The sequence below is a fragment of the Bombyx mori genome, chromosome 6 (genome assembly GCF_030269925.1).
Source record: "Bombyx mori chromosome 6, ASM3026992v2".
Lineage (NCBI taxonomy): Eukaryota > Metazoa > Arthropoda > Insecta > Lepidoptera > Bombycidae > Bombyx > Bombyx mori.
Genome location: NC_085112.1, coordinates 331,406 through 350,611, shown reverse-complemented (window position 1 = coordinate 350,611; position 19,206 = coordinate 331,406). Strand labels below are relative to the sequence as shown.

The 19,206-nt window shown below is 38.1% G+C and overlaps 1 protein-coding gene across 2 annotated transcripts in view; it reads right to left on the bottom strand.

Moving 5' to 3' along the window:
• Nucleotides 1–1,302: 1,302 nt before the first annotated feature.
• Nucleotides 1,303–19,206, bottom strand: part of LOC101741156 (synaptic vesicle 2-related protein) — a 30,894-nt gene continuing 12,990 nt past the window's right edge. For both annotated transcript variants that reach the window (XM_021348278.3, XM_004926550.4), the window contains exons 2-10: nt 15,461–15,622; nt 15,214–15,376; nt 13,460–13,581; nt 11,290–11,525; nt 9,417–9,571; nt 8,312–8,450; nt 6,648–6,925; nt 4,356–4,483; nt 1,303–1,498 (exon numbers count right to left, since the gene is read on the bottom strand). In XM_021348278.3, coding sequence (XP_021203953.1) covers nt 1,437–1,498; nt 4,356–4,483; nt 6,648–6,925; nt 8,312–8,450; nt 9,417–9,571; nt 11,290–11,525; nt 13,460–13,581; nt 15,214–15,376; nt 15,461–15,622 — 1,445 coding nt within the window. In that variant the 3' untranslated portion in view covers nt 1,303–1,436. The remainder of the gene's footprint in view (nt 1,499–4,355; nt 4,484–6,647; nt 6,926–8,311; nt 8,451–9,416; nt 9,572–11,289; nt 11,526–13,459; nt 13,582–15,213; nt 15,377–15,460; nt 15,623–19,206) is intronic.

Genomic DNA, 19,206 nt, shown 5'->3' with positions numbered 1-19,206 from the left:
TTAGGTTAGGTGAACCGTGAGGACGTACATCTACCTCGTGCAAAATTCCAGTAATAAATTTTAAAGACCATTTTATTTTTTGTGTCTCAGAAGCATTTTTTTTTTGTTTTTATACCAAGTATGAAAATTCGCAGATCTGACTTGTTTGTCCGGACACGTTTTTTTTTCAAAACAGGATAAAATTAATAAGAACAAATACAAGAAGAAACTAGTTTTAATTATTATGTTTACCAAAATTTTACCTGATTCGGCTGCTGCCACGGCGTTGTCCACTTATGCTACAAAGTAGTCATGCCTTCGGTTTGAAAAGCAGCAATTGAAATGCAAATACAACTTCGAATGTGTTTTATACGGTAGGCTCCACGCGGTGTGATCTAAAGAGCTGTTTGCAAGGGTCTCGTCATCTCCACTTTCTCATGGCACAACCCTCTACGCTCCACTGGTGTAGAGCTCCTATTTTAAACAGCTGAGTTCATCACACGTTTTTACAGATTAGTTTCTCCATATTCCATTTGACTCCGACACGAAATACCATAAACGGATTCTCCTAGGTCTTTTTGTTCTAGCACTTCGTTTACTTTTTGTCATTAGAAAAAAAATTAAGTGCCTTGAACATCGGCATAGTAGCATCGCTCGATACGAGTACACCACTTCGTAACAAGGTGACACTCTACAAAACTTGCTTACGCTCTTTCATGCCTATACAAGTGTAGTGTTCGCTCACGAGGCCAGCATACACAAAAACTCTCTCCAAGTCACCCAAAGCCGACAATGCCTTTACGAGGATCTAAATTAAGTACCGATACGTAAGTACCTTAAGGTACTGTCAGAACGCTACTTCGACAAAGCGGAGCAACACAATAAGGTGATAGGGCAACGCGAAGGCGCCGTCGCCGGAAACATGTCTTGTCAGATCCCCCAGATCCACTCTCGGTGTTTTGAGTGAAGAGATCAGCATGTAAACTAACCCATAGAAACCACCCATTGAGTTTCTCGCCGGATGTTCTCAGTGGGTCGCGATTCCGATCCGGTGTTACATTCTGCAATGCACTGCTTTTGCTAGGGCCAGTGCTAGTACAGTCTCTCAGGTTGAGCCCCGTAAGCTCAACTACCAGTCACAGCGTAGCTGGAATAGTCTCATAGGCTAAAAAGGCGTTAATTCGAGTTTTTAATTATAACAATCCAAATATCCTCTTCAGTTGGTTAAAGTTTTGTTCGAAAACTATAATTATCTCGGTCAGATGATAAGTCGCTGCTAAGCAGAGAATACTTGGGTTGTTAATGAAATAAAACCAATTTAAATAGAAAAAATATACTTTAATAACTTTTAGTAACTAAAACTAATCTAATTATCACTATCCTAACGTAGTATACACAATAATGTCGATCCGACTAGCTTCAAAGCGCGCAACATAATTAATTACCACTGAATCTCTTCACAGCCCTATTTCTTTCTTTCTCTTGTCTGGAGGCAGCATGCTGGTGACTAAAATGGCACCTGAAAAAAGAAAAGAAACAATCAATAGAAATAGTTACGTCTGAACAGTACGAATTTCCATTACAATTGACGTAATAAGGTCGACGATTTATTATATAACTAGCAGACCCGGCCACACGTTGCTGTGGCTAAGGTTTTTGTTTCTAAATAACACGCGGCTGGCTATGCTAATACCAAAAATTGACAAAGTAAGAACAATTGGATTTCACTTTACTAAGAAATAAGTTTCACTTATACTTTAGCCTCAGCAACACGTGGTGTTTATGCCTTTTTTTTTTTTCCTACCTAAGCTGATAGCTTTAGGGGCTATTTCAGCGTAACCCTAACGTTTGTAGGTGAGCTCACGGGGCTCAAACCTGATGACTTTGCTAACACGAACCCTAGCAAGAGCCGTGCTTCGCAGAATCTACCACCGGATCGGAAACGCGACCCACTGAGAAGATTCGGCGAGAAACTCAGTGGGCTGTGTCTGAGGGTTAATTTACTCGTCGAGCCCTTCGTCGCAAGCGACGGGTTCGACGAAAACGGTGACCGGTGCTTGAAGTACCTAAAAGCACCGTTAGTGGATCGGGAGGAATTTATGCCATTAAATTGTAGCTTATGTGAAACGTTGGTATTTTTAACACAGCGCCATCTATGAGATATTAATGTCAGACAGTATTACAATTGTCTGTAAAAACTGATTTAAGGCGCCATCTGTTTTAGACTTATGAAACTTACAGTTAATAACAAAAATTAACATAAGAAATCATTTTATTGTTAATTAATAAATATTGCGACCATTAATTGAAATAAAACCATCCTATCTTTCAAGTTGGATCAAACTGCACACGGTGTGCAAATTAATTTAAAATCGGTTAAGTAGTTTAGGAGTCCATCGCGGACAAACAACGTGACCCGTGATTTATATATACTAAGATTATCAAATTTTAAAATTGAACTTAAGGTATATAATAAAGCTTCTGAAATTATTAAATAACGTAATGAAATACCGTTCCCAACTTCTAATTCTACGCCCAAGTTTTGCTTGTCGCCAAAAATATGCTGCATTTTATACAGCTGCTTTCAATACCGACGAGAAATTATTGAAAATACCCATTACGGACTCGAAGGAGACGTGATGGCAACGGTTTGAGAAGCGTCAATACCTTCAGAACATTAGTATATCGACTACTCGTCCTCTAACTACACTCAACCAGCTGTAAAAACAGTTGTCAGAAATAAAACCTTATAACGCGTACATCCGCATTTGTTACCCCTTGTGGGTCTTTGGGGGGCACGTATGCGGGTGGAGTGGGAGAGACTACCAAGCTTCCAGAAAAAAGTCAGTCCTTCAGTTGATATAGACAAGTGTTTAATTTTGTTTACCTCAATTACTTATCTTTAAGTTAATTGTTGGTTGTTCACACATAATTAAACAATACCTTAAACTGTGACAGTTTTAATTCGTTAAAACCTTGAATTAATTATTTGATTTGTTATTGTTAATAAATAGTTTGACATTTGTCTGATGATTCGGTCACGTGTAACATTAGTAACAGTGCAGTAGTAACAGACTACTGAGGTTTGTAACTCCAGTCTCTAATACCAGCGAGCTACCCCTGTGCTATTAACTACCTTGTTAACTCAAAACTCAGACTATTTGTAAATATCAAGTCGTCGTGGCCTAATGAATAAAACGTCCGGTGCATTTATATCTAGCGATGCACCGATGGCGGGTACCAATTTTTCTAATGAAATACGTACTTAACAAATGTTCACGATTGACTTCAACGGTGAAGAAATAACATCGTGTAATAAAAATCAAACCCGAAAAATTATTATTTGCGTAATTACTGATAGTAGGACCTCTTGTGAGTCCGGACTGGTAGGTACCACCGCCTTGCCTATTTCTGCCGTGAAGCAATGATGCGTTTCGGTTTGAAGGGCGGGACAGCCGTTGTAACTATACTGAGACCTTAGAACTTATATCTCAAGGTGGGTGGCGCATTTACGTTGTAGATGTCTATGGGCTCCAGTAACCCCTTAACATCAGGTGGGTTGCGAGCTCGTCCACCCATCTAAGCTATAAAAAAATATATCAAACGAAATATTACGTGTTTGTAAATTTTTAATTTGATAAACGAATAAAAAAATCTTATTATCTAAGTACAATATATATACATAATTAAATAATACAAGTATAATAATAATAACAAATAATACAAGTATAAGTACAAGTATAATATAATAATTAATTAGGTACCGAGATTAAAAATACCTTAATAATATAACCATGAACATGTCGCAAAAAATAATGACGTTAATTTTTAATTTAGCAAAACTTCTACATTAATAATAATACCTACATACTTGCGAAACAATTGAAACGTAACTGGTTTTGTTTTGTCCATTGAAATATTGCAAAAATAAAGTCTCCACTAGCTCGTTGAAGGCGCTAATGAATTTAAATGACGACAAAAACATTTATAGCTGTTAGATTAGATTTTCAAGATAAAAATATAAGTTTAGTTAGTTATTAAATCATACTATTTATTAGTCACGGGTCCGTTTCCTAACAGCACGGATGCCTCTACCGTTGTGTTGGTCAGGAGATCTCATACTCACTCCCATTATTACCAACACTACACACTACACCGTAGTTAAACAACAAAATATTCAAGGATAAAATTGAAATTAAAAAGTCTTTAATTAAAAATTCGTTCATTTCTTTGGCTAAGATACATAATTCACAGAACACAGTCCTACTACCGAAAAGAATCGGCAAGAATCCCTAGGCATAATAATACATATCTAAATCAGTAGGTGCATAATTAAATAAGTCCGCGGGACACAAACTTCACTTGAGAATACTTACAAAACAGCATAGCGGCACAACCGTAGAATGTTATGGAGCAGTGTGACAACATGAAGGCTCCTAATATATTGACTCCGCCCAGAGCGCTGGCCCTCGCCACCATCACCCCCAGACACGCCGCCATGCCACTAGAAAAAACAAAACACATACATCACTCACATACATCACAAATATGTAAAACGCAACGTCCGGAAATAAATGGTGAATATAAATTTAAGCAATAAAACACATAGCCCCGTAGGTTTTTCATTGGTGTCACATTTTAAATTGAATTTTTAAAGTGAAATCGTACTATAGCTATTTACAATTAGCATTAAGATTAGCTTGAGAAACTACAAAATAAAATATTACTATTTATTAATCAACTTTATTTTTAAATAGATTTTAAGTAGGAGTAATAGATACATCTATTTTTCGCGACTAGGAACTTCTGGAGGATCTTCGACCAGGCAAATTACTGAGAATTTACTTTAAACTTAATAACGTGATAGTACATATTATTGCGTTCCATGAACCATTACTTCATGAGTTCAAACTAAGCAATAGCTACGTGTTTATTACTCCTTTTAGGATCGCGGAAATAAAATGGATCATTGTATTCTAAAGCTTCATTAGGATCATTCCGACCGTGTCTGCGAAGTGGAATCGAAAATGCATCGTCCGTTATTAAGTAAATTTTCCGATATTATTCATGTTTCGGTTTCCGACAGCAATTGTAAAAAATAAACAAAGTCACATCTACTCAACAATTTAATCTAATTCCAATTAGTTGTTTCAACTGAACGACATCAAAACATATTTCTGGAATGTCTAAGCCTCTAAGCCTGTTATCTCTACCATCATTGAAACAAAAAGCCACAGCCCTGAGAAGAACCTGCAAAACAAACTCAGCGGACTGGTCTGATTTCTAATTACCGTTACTGGTTTTCAGTTCACACACATTTACAATGCTATATTTATAGAAAATTACAAAATAAACGATGTGGCGCAGATCATTAAATGTAACTAGTACATATTATTATGTAGGTAAAAATTAAACGTCTTGTAGGATTTAATTGTAACAGGCTCAATGTCAGCGGTCGGGGAACTTTTTTAATTATTACCCCAAAATATTTTTGTGTAAGTTGATATTACCCCATGGCGAAGAACAACAAAAAAACCGAAATCGCTTCTTTTCAGCATCTTTCATATTACAGCCCCCGTGATAGTTTTGAAAAAAATATTATTTTTTCATTTCATTTCATTTCGTTTCATCGAGTTTGAAATCACAACGATTCTAAAGAAGTTTCACTTCAATATATACTTTTTACTCACAAAAGTTTCATTTTTACCCCCCAAAATTTCATTTTACCCCATTTGGGGTAATTTACCCCGGTTCCCCGACCGCTGCTCTGTGTGCTTAAGATTTGCTTGTTTTACGTATTCGATATCTCGGTAAAGTAATACGTAAGTATATTAAATGATGCCAAAGCTAGAATTATAATTTCCTTGAACTTTTCCCTCAAGCATCTGCACTCGGCAGGCTGGTTCTAATCCAGCGGAGTGTTCCGGGACACCAGCGGCACCGTCTGGGGCGGTCTAACGGGAGGCCATTATATTAACTGCATACTATGGTATTATCTTTAATTTTAATGTAAAGTTACAGCTGGGATGGTAACTCGTAACTCTTATTGTCTATTGTCTAATTGACTCCACTACATGGGAACTCCGCACCACCAACATGGACTGAGCGACAGATCCCCATTGCCATCATAACCACTGCAACACAATAACGGCTATCCTACTTCAAACTTTAAGACTGATTTACTACAGTAACATGAAGGTTGTCCCAGCTCACCATGGGAACTCATATTATACCCTACTAGACATAGGTTTTTTTTTTATTACCCTTGTAGGCAGACGAGCATACGGCCCACCTGATGGTGAGTGGTTACCGTCGTCCATGGACTTCAGCAATGCCAGGGGCAGAGCCAAGCCGCTGCCTACCGCTTAATACTCTCCACAAGCCTCGTTTGAAGAAGAACATGTCATAGCGCTCGGGAAACACCGTGGAGGGGAGCTCATTCCATAGCCGGATGGTATGTGGCAAAAAAGACCTCTGGAAACGCACTGTGGATGACCGCAGTGGCTCCAGGTAGTATGGATGAACTCTACTCCGGTGGCGGGCGGTGCGATGGTAAAAACGAGATGCCGGTATCATCTCGAACAATTGCTCAGAGCACTCCCCATGGAACATACGGTACAAAGGTTTTTTGAAATCACACAAAACTAAATAAAGAAACACAAGCTCACCGATAAGAAGTAGGATACAAATCAACAAAATATGAGAATATGAATCCTATGCACAGCTCGTTCAACAGTAAGCCGAAGAACAGGATGAAACTGATCATATTTTCCATCACAGTGACAGCTCCGATGGCTGAGAAGCAGGAGACCACCAGAATAATGGTGAGCAGCAGTTTCTTCCTCCGGGCGAACTTGGTTATAGCCAACAGCACGATCACAAAGGAGACTCCCTCGGCTAGGCTGGCCCAGACTAGACTCACCTCCATTGCTGTTGAGCATTTCGCCTGGAATAAGAAAATTAAATCACTTTAATATTAATAAGTCCTCGTGGCCTAAAGGATAAGACGTCCGTGCATTCGTATGTAGCGATGCACCGGTGTTCGAATCCCGCAGGTGGGTACCAATTTTTCTAATGAAATACGTACTCAACAAATGTTCACGATTGACTTCCACGGTGAAGGAATAATATCGTGTAATAAAAATCAAACCCACAAAATTATAATTTGCGTAATCACTGGCAGTAGGACCTCTTGTTAGTCCGCACGGGTAGGTACCACCACCCTGCCTATTTTTGCCGTGAAGCAGTAATGCGTTTCGGTTCGAAGGGCGGGGCAGCCGTTGTAACTATACTGAGACCGTAGAACTTATATATCGAGGTGGGTGGCGCATTTACGTTGTAGATGTCTATGGGCTCCAGTAACCACTTAACATCAGGTGGGCTGTGAGCTCGTCCATCCATCTAAGCAATAAAAAAAAAGAAATATAAGCTATAAAAAAATTAAAAACAGGGTGTAGACAAGGAATTACAATAAGGCTTGCCACCAGCAGCTAACCAGCTTTGAATCAGGACTTCAATTCCTCATTCTGACTGTTGGCCCATTGTCTGTGACAGGCTCCTACCTGATTTTGCCATATTGTGCTTAATATTATTTATTTATTGATGCGCCTGGCGCTATTTTATAAGCAATCTTATTAAAATGTTGATAGATTTGTGGGTTTTTCTTAATGTGACCAAAAAAATTGTTATTTATAATATGTGAATAGAATACGACAATCGTTAGTAAAATAATTCTGTTTTTGCGCAGTCTATACATAATTTAGTCTACTCAAAATGCCTAACCTATTGCATAAAAAGAGCTTGCTGTGATAAATACAAAGACATTTCTTAAGAATGTGCATAAGCCACAAAAATGCATATTTTTATTACTTAGATTGGTGGACGAGCTCACAGCCTACCTGGTGTTAAGTCGTTACTGGAGCCCATAGACATCTACAACGTAAATTCGCCACCCACCTTGAGATATAAGTTCTAAGGCCTCAAGTATTGTTACAACGGCTACCCCCCCTTCAAACAGAAACGCATTACTGCTTCACGGCAGAAATGGGCAGAGTGGTACCTACCCGCGCAGATTCACAAAATGCATTTACGTTGTATATGTCTAGGGGCCCTAGTAACCACTTAACACCTGGTGGGCTGTGAGCTCGTCCAACCAGCAAGCAATAAAAAAAAAATTGATGTTTTTAATTGAACTTAAATTAAGTTTACCTCATCGAAATATGTACTGCTTTGTTTAAATCTTTTTGCTAAGTTTTCGCGCAAAAATAAGTGATGTCTATAAGTATGATAGTCGGGTCTTTAATCTGCTCTGTTTTGAAGAATCGAGACTTACATGCACTGTAACATTTGCCGCCACACTGACAATGGTGTTGCATAGTCCATCGATTTGCTCCACATCAGTAGTGTTGGAAGTGAGACCTGATGTGAATTTCTCAGCCAGGAATGGGAACCACATGAAGTAGCTGTTGTTCCTGGAATTAAGCTCAGAGTAAAGGATATTGTAACGAAATGGACTTTTTATACAGGTTATCGAGCGCTGTGATAACCTCCTAAAGATTTTCTTGGGATCCTTAGCGATGTAGACCACGGAGAACCATCATGAATTTATTAACTTGTAGATATTTGTTAAGTGAATTTGTTAATACACATATTCCTTTGAATACTGCATAAACTATTATGTATTATGTATGTATATGTATATGTGTATATATGTATATATATATTTACGCTTTGTGTTTTGTGTATGTATATGTAATTTTATATAAATTTCATTGCACCTACCACTATTTACTCTGCACTACCTTTGGTTGACTGGTAGAGAAGGCCTTAGGTATTAAGTCCGTCAATGTAAATTTTACATGAAGTGTAATAAATAAATAAAAATAAATAAATAAACTAGGTGTTATCTAGACTTCAAGCAAATGGTACAGTTAAGCCCGGTTCTCAACACACGATAAGTATTATAATGCATAAGACATGTCCTTCTTCAAACGAGGCTTGTGGAGAGTATTACGCGGTAGGCAGCGGCTTGGCTCTGCCCCTGGCATTGCTGAAGTCCATGGGCGACGGTAACCACTCACCATCAGGTGGGCCGTATGCTCGTCTGCCTACAAGGGCAATAAAAAAAAAATTACAATTGTTACGAATGTCTGCGGTTAAATAAATTAGCTTGTATTTTTATTGCTTTATAGGAGCTGACGGGCTCAGGCTGGATCCGCTGAGTAGTTCTGGATCCTTGACACACCTCAAAATACCCCAACGACATTAAGATATCGACATTATTCACGTCAGCAGTTTGGATTAACAGAAAAATGTAATAGGAACTTTATACACCGGCCTGGTGCAATGTATAAAGTGCAGTATCTTCAAAAGCTCACATTACGTACACGTGAACGTTATGTTTAATAAAATTAAGTATAATCTGAGTAAGTTCTTACGTGCTATAAATAACAGCGGTCAGGAAATACAATTGTATACTCCGCGTCAAAAGTGGAGGCTTGAAGATAGGTACTATCTGATCCCATAGAGACTGGAGTAAGGATTGATCTTTGTGTTTTTCATTTCCCTCTTCTTCTAAGAATATCTTTTTGACCTGGAAAAAAAAATATTTGATTTTATTTCGTTTCAATTTACATTTAGACTATTAAAAAGATCTCGCTGAACTGGATTTAAAAGCACGTGCATAAAACAGTTTAGATCCCAGATCGTAAGTGGGTATGCATGAAATAATCTGCACAGTAATCTGAAATAGCCTCCGTCAGGGGTTCTTTAAGTTTAGGTCGTTGGTCGCTGCCGAAGATAGAAGCAAGGGGAGAAAAATTGTGCAACGCGTGGTCTTATAAAAGTTTTCATATATGAACAGGACCTTTCAGGACATAAACTTCATAAACTTCAAAATAAAAATTCCGTCGCGCAAGATATATCTCTTTACTCGTGGTAGGAGTAGGTAGGTACCACCACCCTGCCTATTTCTGCCGTGAAGCAGTAATGCGTTTCGGTTTGAAGGCCGGGGCAGCCATTGTACTGTTAAAAGTGGGACCATTAGAACTCATGTCTCAAGGTGGGTGGCGGCATTTACGTTGTAAATGTCTATGGGGTCCGGTAAGCCACCAAAAAGAGCCACAGTCCACGTTTATCCACGATATGTTGTTCTAAGTATTTCTATACATGAAACATTATCTTTGCGAACTGTAATTGGATAAATAACAAGATGACCGTAACAATTAATGTAATGAGCATTCCGTAAACAACAGCTGTACAATTAGAGCCCTGTTTTTTAATTGGGCGTAGCAAGTGCAAAGCTATTATTAATATATTAATCAATTATAATCAAAAGCAACTTTAAAATACTTTAGCATTAAATTTGCAAGCGTCGTGCCCTAAAGAATAAGACGCCCGATGTAGGTAATATTATCACAGGCACCTGCCTAAACCACAAGCTCTAAATCTCAGTCGTATTGCTTAACAGCTGCGCCAACCTTCAGTCCAGGACGTTTGGTCGCAGACAGGATGGTACCCTGAGAGGTGCGGGCACAAAATGCGCTAGCACCAGTTAATTCCAGTTGGCGATCGCAATTTATACGGATAAAGTTTAAACGCTTTGTACGACACCCACAACAAGAGACGAAGGTGCTGGCTGCTGTGGGCCCCCACACAACTAAATATGAGGCAATGAAAATACTCGTAGATAAAAAACGAGATATCTGTCTCTGAATTTTTTCTATATACGACCTAGATACTAGTATCAGTAGACAAAACAATGAGTAGACATGTTCGAACTAATCCTTTCATCTCGAGTTTGTTATTTTAATTTAATTTTGTACCGACGCGATGTTTCGAATAGTTTTTGTGGTGTTGCTGGTCCACATAAATTTATTTTTATTGCTTTGTTTGGTGGACGAGCTCACAGCCCACCTGGTTTAAAGTGGTTACTAGAGCCCATAGACATCTACAACGTAAATGCGCCACCCACCTTGAGATATAAGTTCTAAGGTCTCAGTATAGTTACTGATGTGTCTACTGCTCGCGACGGGAAGTGACTTTGCCGTGCCCCTGATATTTATTACGTCCATGAACAACGGTAACCACTTACCATCAGATGGGCCATATACCCGTCTGCCTAAAGAGGCAATAAAAAGAACATAAAATTGTCTATAAAATTTGATCTAGACATTTACGTATTTTTAAGACAAAACGAATAAGTCTCATATAAATGACGACTTATAATTAGTTCGTATAACTAATAACATATTAGCTAAATACAATTGTATGTATCCTTTAGATTAAACAAGTAAACTCATGAATACTCACAGCATACTTGCCACCGTAGCCTCCATTCCTGTACCAAATGTTCTTTAGGACTTCAATTGCCTCCTCTGTTCTGCCAGCGTTGACAAGGAACTTGGGACTTTCGTAGAAGAAATGCATCCCCATAGCGCTGATGCCCAGAGGCAACGCTAGGACGAGAGTCAAGAGACGCCATGGCGTAAACGTTATGAAGCCAAAGTTCAAGCTGAATGGGAGATTTAGAATGAAATAGGCGGCAACTGAAAATTAAATTTTATTGTTTAATTTTTTAATACGCTTTTATTAGCTTCAGACGTATGTCATGTGTGTTTGTAACGGAATCTTTGAAAATGATTTTGACCCCCTGCAAAACGTCGGATTAACTCGAAATTTGGTATACTCTTTAAGACCGATGAAAATTCAAAATAAAATAAAAAATTTAAAAAATTGAAAAATTGAAATTCAAATAAAAAAGTAAAATAAATAATAGTTTAAAAAAGTAACAAAATACGCTTTAATAGAAAATCCAACTAAAAAATAGAATATACATTTTAATAAATTTGAATTAGAAATAGTGTAAGTAAAAATGATTATATTATAAAAAAGCGTGGGGTGCTTTTCAGGATATTATCAAAATAACCCTTCTACTCATATCTGTTCATAAAATATTTATAACTACATGCTATTTTTAATTCAAATTTATAAAAATTTATTTTCTATTTTTTACTTGGATTTTTTATAAAATGCGTATTTTGTTAGTTTTTTTAAACTATTATTTATTTATTGTTTAGATAGATACACGAGTTCAAAACTCGAGATACCAAACGATCCGTGAGAACGAGATTATCAACAATGCGAACGGCCCTCTTCTGTATCGAGTTAAATGGAAGTAGCTGGTACTTGGGAACCCCGGCCCAGAGATGGGAGCAGTACTCCACGCGAGGCAGGACTTGGGCTTTGTAATGCAAAAGCTTTAGTTCTAGCTTGAAGCATTGCGTCGCTTTGTACCTTCCAAATAACTCCGATACTGAAAAAGTCTAAATACATCGATCCCAAGAATTCCTATACGCTCCGAAAATTGCAGGAAGATTCCTTGGAATTTCGGCACTATTATAAAGCAGTCTTTCTACTCAGCAATGTAGTCGCTTTACGCTATATGAGTACAACGGACATGTCACTCATTAAACCACAGACACTTATAGCTGTTTATTATTACAACGAAACGCTCTATTAACTAACCTTACATACCAGGATGTAATGATTTCCACAAAGCGAAACATCATTTACTTATCACAACATTGTATTGAATACTCTTTTGAACCATCAAATAAAACAATGCTATAATATCTAACTATGTATTCAAGTCGAGCCATTCTATGTATATTATTATTGTTTATGGTGCCAGGAAAAGATATGAACAAATATTTCTGCACATTATTACATATATTTTTGTCTATCTATTCCATGCTTATTACGTTCGATGCAACAAACACAAATTTTAAACATTAAGTGTGATTGTATAGGTAGTCTTTCAAAGTATTTACCTAATTTTATTTCATGGCTATTTTACCTTTCTAATTAGCATACAAAATAAACTATGTCATTAATTATGCACTATCTGCCAATTGTGACCAGTGCTTAAGCTTCCCTGTCCGCTACTCATCGGGTAGCCCTTGTATTTTTCATTATTTATAAATGGATGTTTGCTTGTTGTCATCGTGGCCTAAAGGATGAGACGTCCGATGCATTCGTATGTAGCGATACACCGGTGTTCGAATCCCGCAGGCGGGTACCAATTTTTCCAATGAAATACGTACTTAACAAATGTACACGATTTATTTCCACGATGAAGGAATAACATCGTGTAATAAAAATCAAACCCGCAAAATTATAATTTGCGTAATTACTGGTGGTAGGACGTCTTCTCAGGCCGTATGTATGGTTAGGCACCATCACCCTGCCTATCTCTGCCGTGAAGCAGTAATAATGTACAAATTACAATTTCCTTAATCACTTGTGGTACGAAGTCTTGTTGGTCCGACCGGCGGGTACAGCCGTCCCAATACTGCCACAACGTCTTATCTAAGAGCTCGAATAAACACTTAACGAGAAGGACTGTGAGTTGATCTGACCATCTGCAACAATAAAAATAGTTTTCACTGACATATACGTATTCATACATATTCTAACTTACCAACGTAAACAGCTAAACTGAAGTCCAACACACTTGTCATGATGAGCATGTATGAGTCTCGAAATGTTTCCGATGAGCTCTCACCGAGGAGTGTATACGTCACTGATTGAGCACAACTGCAGCTGAGGGTAAAAAGGGATATTAATTACATTCAAGTAATGTGAAATAGAGATTCTTGATCACGTGGATACATATTTTTTTATTTTTTTTGTTGCTTAGATGGATGGACGAGCTCACAGCCCACCTGGTGTTAAGTGGTTACTGGAGCCCATAGACATCTACAACGTAAATGCGCCACCCACCTCGAGATACAAGTTCTAAGGTCTCAGTATAGTTACAACGGCTACCCCCACCCTTCGAACCGAAACGCCTTACTGCTTCACGGCGGAAATAGGTGGGGTGGTGGTACCTACCCGTGCGGACTCCCAAGAGGTCCTACCACCAGTGATTACGCAAATTATAATTTACGCGGGTTTGATTTTTATTACCGATGTTATTCCTTCACCGTGGAAGTCAATCGTGAACAAAGGTATATTATTAAGATATCCGTGGGATACCCGACTTTGAGAGTTGATAAGCGTCTACTCATTGACAAACACAAAAATACAATAAACAGAAAAATAGACAGCACTACTGTATCAATGTATGCAAATATGTAATGTGCTCACGATAGCTTACGTGGTGCTTGCCGAGCGTTATGATGATGATAATAATTTTTTCTTCAAACAAAAAACATAACAAAAAGGCCGAGGCGTTCTGATTTCTTTAAGCTACTAAATCTGTTCATCGTAGAACATTATCTATTTTCGGACACGCCTTCGGTAATCTCATTAGCATCTGCTTAGTTTTGTCGAAGAGCATTCTTGAATTCTTGATAGATAGACTACACTGGAAGATATTTGACCATCATATTCTTAACTAAAACGTGTTTCTTCATTCATCCCCTTTATAGGTACTACTTCTCCAACTACTTGTACATTTTTTATCAAATGAACCTGCATTACACTAATTTTGTCTTAGCAATCACGTGTAATCACGTGTTGTACATCAAATATTCAATAACTCTCAACGTGCCGAGCTACATTCACTAAGTCATACGCCAGACCATTTGTTAAATATTTCGCGTTATCTAAACGACCGGTCAATTGTTAGAGATTATCGTTGAGTGCCCACAAAATGTACGTCGCTAAACAATGACCGACATTTAACGGTTCCTTGAAACAGAATCGTTAGCTTGAGACGTGCTGAAGAAATGTTCACCAATCACGCTCGCTGCCTCAGCGAACGATGTGTGACTCACTGTTCGCAATAATGAATCTAGGCACAATGTTTAAGAATTAACTTAAAACTGAAATATGAAAATTTTCGCTTCAACATCACCGTGTGGCAAACGATGTATTAATAAGCCAATTTTTATTATAAATAGCAAAAGAGCTGACAGTGTATCTGATATTAAGAGGCTACAGGCATCCATTGAGATCAGAACGTTATTGGCACAACTTACCTTGAAACATGATATCAAAGGGTCCCTAGTATTATATCACCTTTCTAATGAGAAGGCATGATTGCTATGACACACGATAAAGCCGAAATGATACTGAACTCTCTTATTGCTATCAATCATGATATTTACAGTGGTCGTACTGGACATATTTCTTGATTTTTTATATAAAATCATCGCGCAGCCATTGGAATGCTCCGCTAACCAGATCAGCATGTTCTATAAGGGTTGCCAATATACCTTCAAAACTTACAAGCTTGTACTGATGAACTTCATAACAGCCATGAATACCCAGTTCGGGGCAAAGGCACTGGCAACGGAGACGATAAAACTACCCCACATGGCTATCAGCAGGCTGGTTTTCCGACCCTTGGTATCCGCTATGTAGCCCCATGGATACGCCATTGCTATTGGACCTGGAAGACAGATAAATTATTTAAGAAATTAAATAGTTTTAAAACTTATCAAGTTCTCCATATGAAGATATCACAAGATCTTACCGACAAATGGCATAGACAGTAAAATGTTGGTCTGACTCAGGTCCAACTGGAAGTCACAGGTGGCTCCTGTCACGATGACGGAGAAGCCGAACATGTCGATGGCCATGGCCAAAGCCGCCATACTCAACGTTGCCATTAGACCGATGCTGTACCTTCCGTTACCTGGATAGTTAAGGAAAAATAGATTAAGCTCTTTGTTGTCAAATATGAGTTTTTTGTCGTTTATACGATTTTTTCACTAATATAAAGATGCCACCGCGCGTTAATCTCAATTAATATCGCACCATATTCCGCAGGTATTGGGATTCATAAGATATATTTAGAGCATTCAGCATTGATCAGCTTCGTAGTCATCTGGAAGGTAAAGATAAGGTAGTCTTCAACAAAGTTCAATTCATTAAGCAACTTATTGTCTGTGCGTCATACTACTCGTGTCCACTTCACCAAAGGAATGGCAGAAAAAGATTGCAGGATCTACGATTACGTCCGCCTAAATATTATGGTTATCTAATTTTTTACTATTCATAATCTAGTAGTTTCCATAGCATAACTTTACTGCTATAGTAATAGATGCAAGTAGCATACGTTTTAGCATAACTATTGAGTTGTTTAGTTACGGATTTTGCGTTTCGTAAGCGAAATAATATTTAAACAATGCTTAAACGAATATTCGAGTCCTTTTACGTACATTTTTTCCTATTGCCGCCGATCAAAGGCAGCGCTATCTACTCAGTTGCCTTTTCAGAGTCCTGTGGGGGCGAAAATAGAACTTAGCGGAAAAACAACCCTAGGGTTGTTTAGTGAGCTGTATTATCTTGCACACTCCAGCCCACAGTGACTGCCCATGTATTGATGATCCAGGGACTCAATCTCCGCATCAAGACACCTGAATACCTAAAGCTTCTCACGAAAGACACTTCTTCTAATATATTATTCGTATGGCAACAACGGTATCAGCAACGGTAAGAAGAGTAACAATAAACGATACTACGTCACGAGTCCGATGTGTGTTGTAACAGATGCGACGTACGCAATCACACCGTCAAAACCAAACTTTGAGCTTAGCGTAGATAGTGACGTATGAGTCAAGAACAGTTTATATTTACTGTCGCACGACTTGTAACCCAGCGGTACAAGGCTCACGGCAGAGATTTAATATTCGGTGTCGGAGAGCACTCACTTGTAACCTTCATACATGTGCTTGCAGCACACATGACACAGTAGGAACCTCTAGCTTGAGACTGAATGGGTAACTTTTTAATCATCCGATTCACCCCTGCTGGGAGGCCGTCTGAAGGCCGAGCCAGCCATATTAACGGCCAACGGCATTCAGTACCAATTTAAAATCATGTGATTTCGTTTGCCCACGTTTAGTAAACATTGCTAATTATATCTTACCGAAAAAATATGCTATATATTAGCACTGGTAGCCAGAGCTCTTAGTATATAGTATGGTCAGTGTAAGGAGGCTGTTTATCTGCTTTAATTATAATTTTATATAACTTTTATTGACAATGCGCACACACTAATAGTATCAACAGAGCAACATAAATAAAACATGTAATTTATTTTTAATGTCGTAATGTAAGTTTCAGTTAGAAAATAAAACAAAGAAAGTCACTGAAAAGTCATGATTAGGACACGGCGAGACGACGCGACCGATAGTGCGAGTGAAACGAAACAGACTATTTTTATAAGTTCATTAAACTGTGAAATTGTAAATAGAAGCATCCATTCAACCTTTCGAGTACAGGAATAGTTGAATGTTATTTTATTATCACTAATATAAGATACGATCTCAGTGATCTTTTTAATGTGGGAATGATAACCTTCTAAACGTGAACGCCGCCGCAGTCATACGTTGAGAGTTTTTGTGTTGCGAAAAGTTTCATTGACATTTGTTATATCATTTAGCACAAAGTGAGTTAGGGTCGTCCTATGCGCTGCTCCCAAACCAAACAAACAATAAAAGAATTCAAGCAATAACACAATTTATCGAGCTGACACATGGTACACCCAACCACTTATGTCAAATGCATCGGAATCTTTTACCTCAACTCCCTTAACCATATATACCTTTAGATCACTTCATTTTGCATAAATAGCAAACCGAGTGAGATCCAACTGAGAGTTTGTTTGTAGTCGCATTATTAGACGCGCTCGAAACAATAAAATGGGTCAACATTACTACCAATTTAAAAACAATCGATTGGATGTGAGTCGTAACTAATGCACCACAATTGGCATGACGAAAGCAAGGTCAATGTTTTCACGTGAACCTTGACGTCGCATAGTCCTTGTACAGGGCACTTGTCCTTGTCCTTTGAAATAACCAAAATCTTGGAGTCATTCAGAGATCCTTCAAGTAGATCACTAGCTATTGGATAGTTACTGCTTAAGCATTAACGCTGGCGCTCCACAAAGTTCGAATCTCACAACACTACAAGTCTCTGAGCTTGGCTACAAAATAGATTTTACTTTATGCACTAGAAATTTTTGCGTTCTGTTTTAATCTATACTAATATTATAAAGCTGAAGAGTTTGTTTGTTTGAATGCGCTAATCTCAGGAATTACTGGTCCGATTTGAAATATTATTTCAGTGTTAGAAAGCCCATTTATCGAGAAAGACTATAGGCTATGTAACATCACGCTAAGACCAATACAAACGGAGCACCAATAAAGAATGTTCCATAATCGGGGTTTTTTCCCTTTTGAGAGCTTCCGCTGCGTGCGCTGCAGAAACGGTTAAAGTTTCGCTAAAATAATGTATGACAGAATTGTTCCCTTTTAAAAGATCTAAAAATCTATGTTAAGGTTGGCTCCCTATAACGTTTTTATGCTAACCAAATTTGTTCTAAAATAAAGCATTATTTGTGAGCTATTCCACGCGGACGATGTCGCGGACAAAAGCTAGTATGATGTATAAACATGGGATGAGGGGTATAAAAAGTTTGGGTTGGCCGCGGTTAGACCACCCGTTAGAATATGATGATGTTAAGTCCTCGGAATAAACGTCATTGATACGGAGTACACCGCTTGGTGATGGCATAGCCAGTTCTCTGGAACTATTGAATGTTCACATGTTCACGAGGCCACATACCCAAGACCTCTCCATTGTGTGGATGTATTGTATGTATTTGTATTTCCGGCTTGGAACCATGAAGAAGAAGTGTGTATGCATGATTTTTTATTGCCCTTGTAGGCCCACCTGATGGTGAGTGGTTACTGTCATTCATGGACATCAGCAATGCCAGGGACAGAGCCAAGCCGCTGCCTACAATTTTTTTAATGAGTGGATGTAAAAATAATATTTCCTTTCAGTTTAATGAATTTTGTAATTGCTTTACGTCTTGTAATCAACGTTATCGTTGCGTTAAGCATGTTAATTAGTTTATAAATGGAAATATTAAGCAAACTGAATTCCGAACGCGTAAAACTGCAATGACAAATTTAACCATAAGCTGCTTCAAGCTGCTAAACCAATCGAGTGAATAGATGAATGTTTTTTCGTGTATGCAAAATTTAAAATGGTTTATCTGCACACACTCTTAAACTTTTGTAAATATGACAAACGTGATGTTTACTTCTTCCATTTATAGCATTTAACGGACGTCGGGGCAACGACGTTTCAATTAGTTTAAATATAAACAATACGACAGGGGCTTCCAGTTAATTAACGAAATGAGTCGTCGATGTATACAGTACACCTCAGACATCAGAGAATCTTCAGGTTAAAGCAATTCTG